The sequence below is a fragment of the Rhinopithecus roxellana genome, chromosome 17 (genome assembly GCF_007565055.1).
Source record: "Rhinopithecus roxellana isolate Shanxi Qingling chromosome 17, ASM756505v1, whole genome shotgun sequence".
Taxonomy (NCBI): Eukaryota; Metazoa; Chordata; class Mammalia; order Primates; family Cercopithecidae; genus Rhinopithecus; species Rhinopithecus roxellana.
Genome location: NC_044565.1, coordinates 936,453 through 948,505, shown reverse-complemented (window position 1 = coordinate 948,505; position 12,053 = coordinate 936,453). Strand labels below are relative to the sequence as shown.

Genomic DNA, 12,053 nt, shown 5'->3' with positions numbered 1-12,053 from the left:
TCGGCCCCACCACTGCTTCTGTTGAGTGGCATGGCTACCCTCCACCAGTGAGGGTGGAGGGCCAGTGTCACAGCCTTTCTGGGTATCTGCATTTGGTGGATCCCAAGCTCTTGTCCCACATCCAAGAAGAATGAGGTCGTGCTGACAATTGAAGGGTGATGAGGGTGGAGGATTTTATTGAGCAACAAAACAGCTCTCAGTGAAGAGGGGATGGGAAGATTGGGTCATGTCTCCTGAAGTCAGGTCATCTCCCCAGTGTGGCTGAGTATGGGGTTTTTATAGGCACAGGTTAGAGGAGTGCCTGCTGATTGATTTGTGAGTATACAAAAAAGGTTAAAACAAAGGCACCAGTCAAAGGTGGGCATGACAGTGTAAAAACAATTAGGGAAGGGTAAGTATATGTAAAATAGGTGAAGGGTAGGGATCAATCAAAGAAAAGCAGCCAAATGGGAAGACAGGTTCTCAGTCTGGTCTGTGGATTTGACTTGTAGCTTGGCCTGCAGGCTTTAAAATGCCTTTGGCTTGAAGATAGGGTTTCACTGGAGACCCGCCCCTATCTGCCTCAGCATTTGTCTGCCTCCTGCTGCTATCACTGTTCTAGGCCCCTGAAATAAATCAGCAAAAAAAAAAAAAAAAAAAAAAAAAAGAACAAATGGAGCTGGACATGGTGGCTTATGCCTGTAATCCCAGCACTTTGGGAGGCTGAAATGGGAGGATCACTTGAGTCCAGGGGTTGGAGAACAACCTGGGCAACATAGTAGGACCCTGTATCCATTAAAATATTTTAAAATCAGCCAGGTGTGGTTGGTTCATGCCTGTGATCCCAGCCACTTGGGAGGCTGAGGTGGGAGGATGGCTTAAGCCCAGGAGGTCAAGGCTGCAGTGAGCCATGATTGCACCACTGCACTGTAGCCTGGGTGACAGAAGAGACCTGTCTCAAAATACAGAAAAAAATGAACAAATGGGGGTAAAAATAATTGACAGCAACCCCATTGTCAGGACACAGGTTTCTTCTTACAATATGAGCACCGTTGTGCTTCCATGTAACTGGATTATCTGATATCTGACATTTAGTATCTCTCTCCCACATAAGTCTGCGGCTCCATGAGGTCAGTGACCCATGCCCTGTTCACTGCCATATCCCCAGCATCTAGGACGTAGTGAGTGCTCAGTTAACACATGCCGAATGAATTAGTAAGTTAGTGTAAGGCCATATCACAGCAGGCTGTCAGGCCCTGACCCAGCCTCGATTCCCACAGGGCTTATAGACCAGGGGTTCCCAGTGCCAAGCCCTGGAAGCTGCAGGAAGAGGCCTCCTTGGGAAGTAAGCTGAGGTCCAGTCACACCACCTGATTCCCTCAGAGAATCCCCAGGAATAAGGCAGCATGGAGCCTGTCAGGAATGCTCAGTGACACCTGATACTGCAAGCTAGCTTGCTGGCACCGGAAGCTCTGAGGGGCACATATGTGGATTAGGGCCTCTCCCATCCCTGAGACTGTTAAAGTCTAACATCCTCTACAACATAGGCCTTGACAGAGAGTGGGCATACGCGTAGAAGTGACCATATTGTGATCTTTGCACATATCAGGGTCACGCAAAGAGTTTGCTGATGCCAGTTTAGGTTGCTGTTCTCCCTATTCTCTCATGGAGCCAGCTGGTCAGTGACTCTTAGCTGTAGCAGTGAGAGGAGCATGTATTTTGAAGGCTCTTCCCTGTGCTGGGACAGGCCCTGCAACCCACCTGTGTGGCTGCCGGTGCGTGCCTGGCACACTCTGGGGAGGGACGGTGACTGACAGCACAGTGTCAATACTGTAGGACGAGATGAGCACCAGAAGGGCCACCGTGACTGCTGACTCTGATCCTCCGACTGTAAGGAGAATTTGGACCCCTCAGCTCGTGAGTTGGCAGTGTTTCAACAGCAGAGGGCAGCAGAGTCAGCCCCATCTGCTCAGACCCTCCGGTGGATTTGCAAACTCTTCTGGTGAATGTTGGCAATTAATGAGCAAGGGACAGCCCTCCCAGAGATGGAGACGGGGCTGGGAACTGACCTTTGCCTCTTGAGAGGGAGCAATTCCAGGGTCCTAGCTCAGCGGATACAACTGTCGATGGGCAAATACCTTTAAGTTCCCCAGTGTGTATTCATCCCAGTAAGAACTGTTTTGGACTCACCCCGGCAGAGGGCAGGGATGATGATGGTTTGGTGCTGATGTCAGGAGTGACATGATGATGGTTTAACTGGTGCCCCCGTAGTCCCCGGTCAAGCCTGGGGGGGGACCACAGGGATGAGAATGGAGAATTTATTTCCTGCCTGCCTCCCAGGACGGGAATAACTGCTGCCTCCTGTCCACCCTGCAAATATGCAGCCGCTCCCCCTGCCAGTTTTCCAGAGCTCTGCAGTTGGAATCCACGGCCCCTGCAGGCTGGTGGGAAGTTTGGGCAGGCGTCACCCTCCTTTGTCTGCTGAGCCAGACACAGGGGCTCTGTGTGCGCTCCCAGCACAGGCTCATTCTTAAGGAAATGGGGTAGGTGTTCACGCACCCGGGGAATCCAAACTCGTTGAGCCAGCAGCACTGGGATTTTTGTGGGGGATGCCTGCTCCTCCACCTGCTTAGCTTTCTCTTTCCCATCTCCTCGGCTGACTGAGACGTTGGTGGTAGGAGCCCGAAGTGCAGGCCACGTTGTTTGGTGCTGATGTCAGGAGTGAATGCTAGTGACTGCGTTTGAGCGACCCGGCCCGCAGTACCCACTGCTCTGAGCTGAGCAGGGGCCACACGCTGGGTTTGCACGACTCAGTGGCTGCTGACGTTGCTACCTGAGAAGAATGTCAGAGTCCCTTCCCTAGAGAAATGTCAGCCCGTTTAGCTGATATTTCTCAGCTCTGTCCCCCCACCGTCTACCACCCAGGAATCCCCTTCCAGATGTCAGCCCAGAATTCCTGCCCTGCCACCCTAAAGACCATGATTTTGATTCTCTATTGGAAACAACCTGTGTGTCCAGCTACAGGGGACAGGGTAAATGAAGAATGGCCCAGCTCTGCAGTCTAAGTTCAATATTCTGTAGCTGTTAAGAGAAAGGTTATGTAAAAATTAATACCACAGAAATATATGACATATTGTTAACAGTATGGTATTATTGTTTCTGTGGGTGTGTGTGTATGTGCATGCATGTGTGTGTCTGTGTGTATGTGTTAATGACTAGAAATGCATGCCCAGATATGCTAGCAGAGATTTTTGCCAGATGATGAGATTATAAATTATTTTAAATTTTTAGTTTTGCTTACCAGTTTTTTCTCAGTTTCTCAGTTTCTCAGTCAGAAAGCATATTTATGATAACACCAAGTTTTTTTTTGTTTTTTGCTTTTTTCCCTACCAGCGTGTCACATTGCTTCTGTCCAAAACAGCAAGGTCTGACTTTTCCTTGCAAATCTCCCTGCCTCATCTCCAGAAAACTGCACACCTGCATGGCCTCTCTTTTGGCCCCCTCTAGAACTGTACATACAGAAATACTTCACACATAAAACCTACCATACCTGGAACATTTCTGCATTTATTTGATAAAACTACTGTTGAAGACATTTTTCATCAGATCTTTGAAGCTCCTCGTGTAAAGCTCTAGGTAACTCGCACAGTTCAGGGCCACAGAAAGTTTGTCTCTTGCAATAAACAAGTGTTTTCTCTCCTTAGACAGTGAGGGTCCCCAGGGGTCCTCCTGGGCAACTGAGCTCTTCTCCATATCCAGGCAGTAGTTTTCCTTAACCTCAGCCATCTGATGTGATTATTCCCTTCCTCTCCCTCACATGTATATATAGGTCTCATGCCCAAGCTGGTCTTGAACTCCTGGGCACAAGCAGTCCTCCCAACTTGGCCTCCCAAAGTGCTGGGATTACAGGCGTGAACCACCGAGCCTGGCTGTTCTCTTTTTTCTTTCTAATGACTTATTAATTTCATGTTATCCTTTTCACTGTGTTATGTCAGGTCCTTTTTTAAACAATTGGAGTGCCCTTCCTCCATTACAACATAAGCTCATTTAAAGCAGGAACTATGGCTTTTCATATTTATTCTGTATCCCCAAGCCCCAGAACAGGGGCTGGTGCAGAGTAAATGACAAATAAAAGTTGGGCAGGTGGGTGGATGGATGAATTGTTGGCTGAATGGATGGATGGAGGGTTGGTTGAATGGATGGATGATTGGTTGATGGAGGGTTGATTGGACAGGTGGATGGATGGACGGATGGATGGAGTAACCAAGGAGAACCAAGGTAGGAAGGTCATTTTCTACAGTGCCGTTCCACAGAGCCTCTGTAGCATCCTGTGGTCTGCCCCAGCCTGGTTGGACAGTCGTGTTTCCCAGGCCCCCTCTAGAGCCTGTGCTTCTGCTGCTCTGTGGGCTGACCAGCTGCCTCGCTTAACAGGTGGAGCTAAGACCTGTCCTGACCAGGCCAGTGATACTCAGGCCTACTGGCTACGTTTATTCCCTCGGGCTCCCCAGCCCTACTCCCTGCTCTTACAAGTTCCAGCTTTTGCTTACTTGTCCATATTTTTGAGATGACAGTGGATCCATGATGATTATTTTTTATGCGCAAGGTCTCCATGGCCCTGCCTCGATACCCTCCTGGGATAGTGTGGGTGCTCCTGGTCAGGCCGTGTTTGGTGGGGCTGGTCTTACAGGGTTCCTGTTGAGTAGACCCCTCACCTCATTCATGAGAGGTTAGAGCCACTGAGAAGGTGCCCTAAACTACATTTTTTAGGTGCTCCAAAAACAAGGTATTTAATTAATTGTTTTACGTAAATACAGTCCTTCTGTCACAGCTCTGTGTTCCAGCACAGAGAGCATTAGTGAAGAGCCAGGAGACAGGGACTCTGCTTTGCCTCTGCCAGACAGCCCCTCACAGCTCTCTGGAAAATGGGGTTCTAAATGCCTGCCCCTCCTTCCTCCCAGGATTGCTGTGAAGATCGGCTGAAGTGTGTGGTGAAATCCCTTGAGAAATAGAATACTAACTCTAGAGCATTTTAAAAAGGCAGGTGAAAGAAGGGTTCTCAGAGTCCTCGGAGGTTGCTGTCGCTTGTGCGGCCACCAGCAGCGATTGGCTGCCATAGGAAAACACTTGTTTCTTGTTCCAAAAAAAACGCTCCTATATCTGGTACATTTGGATGTGGGAAGCTCCCAAAGAATGCACTCCTGAGTAGTACGTGGTGGGCGTCTGCCCGGGGCAGAATTAGTCTCTCTCCAAGGGCCCCCAGCTGTTTCCCCCTGAAGAGACCGCATGTAACCCATCCTGTGGTGTGTCCTTCTGCAGGAACAGCTTGAGAACTACGACTTCACCAAATTCCACTCGCTGAAGCCCAAGCTGATCGAGGCAGTGGACAACATGCTGAGCAACAAGATCTCGCCCCTCATGAACCTCATCAGCCAGGAGGAGATAAGCACGCCCACGCAGCTGGTGCAGGGCGGCGCCTTCGACGGCACCACCGAGGGCCCCTTCAACCAGGGCTACGGGGAGGGCGCCAAGGAGGGCGCCGACGAGGAGGAGTGGGTCGTGGCCAAAGACAAGCCCGTCTACGACGAGCTCTTCTACACTCTGTCGCCCATCAATGGCAAGATATCGGGTGTCAACGCCAAGAAGGAGATGGTGACCTCCAAGCTGCCCAACAGCGTCCTGGGCAAGATCTGGAAGCTGGCCGACTGCGACTGCGATGGCATGCTGGACGAGGAGGAGTTCGCGCTGGCCAAGCACCTCATCAAGATCAAGCTCGACGGCTACGAGCTGCCCAGCAGCCTGCCCCCCCACCTCGTGCCACCCTCGCACAGGAAGTCCCTGCCCAAGGCCGACTGAGGGGCGGGCCACAGAACGGGGCGGGAACTGGAGGACCTGGGCCTCAGGTCTGCTCCGCCACTGACTCACCAAAGGACCTTGGGCAAGGCACTGCCCTCTCTATGCCTCGGTTTCCCCATCTGTAGAATGGGGAGGGTGGACACTGGAAACTAGATGACTTCTTTCACCTCCAAAATTCCCTTTGTTTCTATGAAAATATTCAGGGTAGGAGGGTGGATTAGGAGATTGAATGGTTGAGAAGAAAGAGAAATTGTCGGTCGGGCACGGTGGCTCAAGCCTGTAATCCCAGCACTTTGGGAGGCCGAGACGGGCGGATCACGAGGTCAGGAGATCGAGACCATCCTGGCTAACATGGTGAAACCCCGTCTCTACTAAAAATACAAAAAAAAAAAAATTAGCCGGGCGAGGTGGCGGGCGCCTGTAGTCCCAGCTACTCGGGAGGCTGAGGCAGGAGAATGGCGTGAACCCGGGAGGCGGAGCTTGCAGTGAGCTGAGATCCGGCCACTGCACTCCAGCCCGGGCGACAGAGCGAGACTCCGTCTCAAAAAAAAAAAAAGAGAAATTGTCCAAAGAGTCCTCAGAATCTGCCTGGAGCGCGCATGGGGCTGGCCTGGTGCGTCGCAGGAACCACAGGAAGTGAGCCGGGGCTCACGTGGAGCAGCTGGGTCTTCAGGCTGCCTGGGCTGTTTGTTCTCATGAACGACTCTGGAGCAGCTGTCTGTCCCTCAGAGGGCACCAGGAGGCAGCAAAGGTTATCTTATTTATTTTATTTTGTTTTCTGCTATATTTAGAGCGGCAAAAAACAGAGCAGAGGGTTTCTGCTGTCTCCAGACTGTCTACCAAAGAGAAGGCGACAGATGCCTCCTGGGTTTGGAAGGGGGCTGCACTGTGGATCCCCCATCCATTCTGCAGTCTCCAGCAGAGCAGGCAGCCAGGCCCCAGCGTGCATCTGTCCCAGTGCCCCGATGACCACCTGGTCAGCCCTCCCAGCCTCCCCTCCAGGGGGCTTTCCAGCAAAGCCACATTCGGCTAGGAATTTGGAACTCACAATCTTTATTAACCCCTGGCAAAACTTCCCGTTTGCATGTCAGATCACATTGAAGCCTGAAGATGAGCTTTTCTTACTAGTTTTTCCAATAAGTAATAGCAAAACCCACTTATCATACTTAAACTACAGTAAGGAAAAGAGGTGGTTCTCTGCAGCGATTGTTTAGTGTGGCCCTCAACCAGTAAATGTCCCCAAGTCTCCTTGGTGGGTGGCAGGATTTAAATTCAGCCAAATCCTGTCCTAGTGTGTGCAGTGTCCTCGGCCCTGTGGACACAGGTGAATGAGGGACCAGCCCTGCCCTGGGCTGTTGAGAAGAGATCAGTCCACCCAGAGTTAGACATTGTTTTTGTAGAAAACAGGCATTTATTATGTTTAGGGTTTTTTTTTTTTTTTTTTTTTTCCTTACAGGATAAAAGCCCTTTATACAGAAACAGAATGGAACCTTTCATATAAAAGCTTTTCTTTAAAGGCTGTGTGGTTCGTATCACGAATGCCTGTCATGAGGCGGGATTCGGGCACATACCTGTATTTTGGCCCCAGAGTGTGCTCTCCCCAAATCCCCCGAGTAAACCTCTCCGGACCGCTGCTCAGACAACTACGTCAGGTGGAGGTGCCTCCCCCTCTGTGGGCACCAGCTTGGGGAGGTAGGTGCCATCCACCATTATTTATGCAGGAAGAGACGCAAAACAGCAATGGCCACATGGTACGGGGCTCTGCTGGCACCAGAAGTGAATGAAATCAGAACTGTCCCACTGAGTCTTCCAAAAGTCACATTTTTTTTTTTTTCTGTCACCTGCCTTTGGTGACAGGGTCAAAGGCACAGATTGAAGAGAAAATCTTGATTTGGGAGAAGCATTTATATCCAGATGCCCACCCTCACACTCCCTAGCTTACTTTCTACATAATTTAGTTTTAAGAGAAGGAAATGCATAATGTGGTTTTTAGTCTTAACAAGCACTTAAATTCGTTAGATGCATAGAAAAGAACCATTTATCATTTTATTATTTTTATTTTTATTTTTATTTTGAGACAGTCTCACTCTGTCACCAGGCTGGAGTGCAGTGGCACGATCTCGGTTCACTGCAACCTCCGCCTCCCAGGTTCAAGCGATTCCCCTGTCTCAGCCTCCCAAGTAGCTGGGAAAACAGGCACGTGCCACCACGCCTAGCTAATTTTTGTATTTTAGTAGAGACGGGGTTTTACCATGTTGGTCAATATGGTCTCGATCTCCTGACCACGTGATCCACCCGACTCAGCCTCCCAAAGTGCTGTAATCTAAGCAGACAGTTCTGTAAATGCGTGAGGACCACCTGAAGTCTGCAACCACAGTGGAGGTCACCAAAGGGTAAACTGAGGAAGGGAAGAGGGAATTCACTTGACCAAAGGCTTAGAGATGCCCAGGCAAGCTGATATTTCCATCCAGAATTGTCTTGTTCTTTAACTCTGCTCAATTGTCATATGTAAACATGAATTTATATACACGTATGTCACATGAGTATGTCGTTTTAAAACAACGTGTACGTATGTAAGTTTTGTCTGGATACAGGAAGCTTCTTTAGAGGGCAGCAGGTTGAGGTCTCCGATTTCTCCGTGGAGGGAAGCCTCTCAGGCACTGTGATCTCCCGACCTCTGCGCCCTCAGGTGGGAGAGATGTCAGGCAGCGGGGTCCTTTCCCTGCTGGCACCTGGTAATGTTCTTGGAGAGAAAGAAAAAAAAAGGGGGAAATCATGTGGCCACTTTTCTTAATATCCTCTTACATGAAGTCATTCATCATGAAAAGTTGACTGGAAAATAAAACACTAGAAAATATTAGGGATGGTGACCAAGTGAGGACTCGTATCTTCCCAGGACCAGTACAAAGCTCTGTGAATGTGTCCACACCACCAGCGGTCTCCCCACCCCACACGGCAGCGCGGCAGGGCCGACCCTAGGGCCTGCTCCCCGCCACTGTTGCCCTTCCTGCACCACCCCAATTTTCAAAGAACCTCTTCCCCAGAGTGTTTATATGTATAGGAGGGAGGGTGGAAGTACCTAAACTCTAGAACTACAACATCTAAGAAGCCGAGGCCCTGTTTTCTACACAGCATATGGTATCGCATAACACAAGCCTTCCGGTCTTGAGTTGAAAGGGAACATGAAAACTCCAGCCTATTGCTCCCACAGTCTGCTTCCAGGTTGTCAGCCTGCCAGTGAGGGTCTCCTGACCCCGTTTGTAAAGAAACACTGCACTAAGACTTGGGAATCTCCCCAGCTCCCAGGGAGGGGCGGCATACAACAGCCTTCCACTGCTGCTTCTACCTCCTGCACCGGCCCAGCAGCATCTGTCGGTTCTTTTCCGAACTCATCGCACTTGGATGGCCTGTGGGCAGGGTCGCTTTTTGCGGGGAGGGTCATTCTTTCAGTTGGCTTTTGGTTTCATTTCTCCAGGGCTGGACCTGGTTCTCTTTTGAACACTTGTCATGATGTGGCAAGAGAGTCTTTGGATTTGGGGCTGTGGTTCACCCACGGGAGTCACAGCTGCGGCCTGGACCTTTCCGCCTCACACCCTCACTCACCCTCCTTCATTATGCCTGGAGGATGCCTGTGACGATTGCCTTCAAGATGAGGAAAGTGTTTCACTGTTTATTTCCTCCATGGGATGTAGCAGGCGAGCATGCTTAGGACAGAAAACCACTGAGTTTACTCAGGTAAATGCGGGCCTAATACAAGAGTGTACTGGGTTCCAGTGTTGGTTAACCAATGCAGTTAATACCCGATGCTTCCATTGTTTTTCTTTTTGTAATCTTATTTAGAAGTTTCAAACAAAAAGACACAGTCTGCTGATCAATACACATGGAGCTGCCTCTCCCACTGGCTCATTTTCCAGTGGCTGCGTGCTGGCCTCTCGGAGCAGAGTGTGGATCCCTGGATCCAGGTTGAACTGGGGGAGAAGAGGTAGGGAGCGGGTGTGCCCGTGACCCCCAACTCTTCCTGTGGAGAGAAACCCAAAATATGGCTGCTTCAGAAGGAAAGCAGCCCCATCGGGTGGGGGCAGAAGAGGGTAGGCAGCAGAGGCCAGGTCTGCAGACAAAAGCCACACCTCAGAGTGGTTGGAAGCCAGGACAGCAGGGACTCGTGGAGGCGGCCGCTTCACAGGAGTCCTTTCTCCAGTCGTGCTAAGGAGGAGCCCCTGCCTGGCCAGCACTGCCCCTGCCTCTTGCCGCACCTCGCCAGTGTGCCCTCTGCCCACCCACCACCGTAGTAGGCATCTGGCTTTTCCCACCAACCCATCTACCTTTTTGGTGGTCCAGACCTAGAGTCCTTGCAGAGTACCCCTCCTCCCACCCTCACTTCAAGTGAGGTTTGGATGAGATAGACCACATCCCCCTGGTCACAAATATTGGTTCGGGAGTGGACATGTGGGCCTGTTCAAGCTGATGAGAGCCAGGACCCCCAGACTTCTGTTACAACTCTTGGGAGAGAGATTGTCTCTTCTCTGAACCTTGCAGTATATAGAAATGAGCCTATTGATGCAACAATATAAATGGCATTGAGAGGGGTGTCCAGAGCTGCTGGGGTCAGGGTAGGGAGGTCAGCCTGGCAGAAGCCACCTTGTGGAGCATGAAAATGAAAGAGACCTTGAGAAAGGCCAGAGGAATCCAGGCCTGTGGTGACATTTGAGCTGCTGGATCAAACTTCACCTGAAGTCGTATTCCTACTAGATTTTATTTTTTCCACTGTGTGGGCCAATGCATTCCCTTTATACTGTTTAAGCCAGGCATGGTGGCTCACACCTATAATCCCAGCAACTCGGGAGGCTGAAGTGGGAAGATCATTGAGGCCAGGAGTTCAAGACCAGCCTGGGCAACATAAGAAGACCCTGTCTCTAAAAAAGAATTAAATATAGATAAATAAATAAGTAAATAAATAATAAAAATATATTGTTTAAACCAGTTTCACTTGAGATTTTGGTTACTTGCCACATAAGTAATCCAAACTTTGTTCCGACCCACAGGATTCTCATTTCACCAGGGGCTGCAATCAGACATGGTTAAACAGGAGCCAGTCCTTGCATTGTGTGCAGTGGCTGTAGCTGTCGTTGAGTTAGAAAGGAAGAAAAGCAGTCCACAGCCCCCGCCAACAACTTCAAAATGCCAATCTCTGTTGAGGTCTATGTGCGAAGCACCATGCAGTTCAGTCTGTCCTCCCGCGCTCACAACATCACCCAGGACTCCATGGGTTGAGGGTCTTACTAGGAGAAGGAACAAGCTAGTCTCCGTAGGGTAAGTGGGTGGGATGAGGTTCTTCCTAGAAGAAACAGGATTTTAACTGTGTCAGACAGGATAGCTGAATGTGGATGATGGAGTGTGGGAAGGGACGTTCGAAGCTGAAAGAACAGCTGAAATCCAGCCTTGGGGCAGGAGAGCTCTGGTCCTGCTCAGGAAATGGTGAGTGGCCCATGGAGAGCACCCAGAGTGAGGCGGGCAGACTAGCCTGGTTAGGTAACCTGGCGGGCTTCAAAGTCCTAGCTGAGGCAAGCTCTGGCAAGTCTGAGTTTCCTTCCCAGGTGGTGGGAGGCTTCACAGGCGTGAGCAGAGCTGCACTGTGGAAAGGTGCGGGGTGGTGGTGCCTAGGCTGCCAAGTTAGGGGGTCGGTGACAAGGACCCACAGGGGCAGTGAGGGCAGAAGGGGGGCGCACGGGAGGACCACCACTGCAACTGCTGAAAGCAGGGAAGGAGCGCAGGGCATCTGGAAGCCAGCCGGTGCAGGAGGGGCCTGGCAGGGAGAGGACAGCAGGAGAGAAAGCATCTCTGAGATGCGGGGAACTGCACCCCACCCAAGACCACGGCACCTCTCAGCGTCACCCCTGACTGTCTGCAGTGGGCCCAGGCGGTTCAGGTGTGACTCCCTAGCCCAGCTCTCAAGGACAGGCTCAGCTGCTGTCCTACTGTGGGCTGTGGCTGCCAGGAGCGCCTCCCTGAGGAGTGGGCTGTCGCTTCAGAGGCTCCGGGGCTACTGGGAGACACCCACAAACACGCACCCCAGCCCACACTGCTACCCTGAGTTTAGCCACAGGCGAGTGAGACCACCAGAACTAGAACCCGCCTTCACTCTGGCATGCAGTCCAGGCTGCTCGGGGAGGAAGGGATAGATGCCCACCAGCTCCCTGTGCACCCCTGCCTCCGAGCCCTGG

At 51.0% G+C, this 12,053-nt stretch overlaps 1 protein-coding gene and 1 long non-coding RNA gene across 2 annotated transcripts in view; both read left to right on the top strand.

Annotated features, from left to right (window-relative positions):
• EHD4 (EH domain containing 4) overlaps positions 1-6,190 on the top strand; it is a 74,443-nt gene extending 68,253 nt beyond the window's left edge. Inside the window, exon 6 of the mRNA XM_010369068.2 lies at positions 5,296-6,190. Within this exon, the coding sequence (XP_010367370.1) occupies positions 5,296-5,832 (537 nt within the window). The 3' untranslated portion in view covers positions 5,833-6,190. The remainder of the gene's footprint in view (positions 1-5,295) is intronic.
• An 83-nt stretch (positions 6,191-6,273) lies between these two features.
• LOC115894279 lies at positions 6,274-10,823 on the top strand. The gene is made up of 2 exons (XR_004054362.1): positions 6,274-9,567; positions 9,673-10,823. It is a non-coding gene; the product is annotated as an uncharacterized LOC115894279 (long non-coding RNA).
• The last annotated feature ends 1,230 nt before the right edge of the window (positions 10,824-12,053 follow it).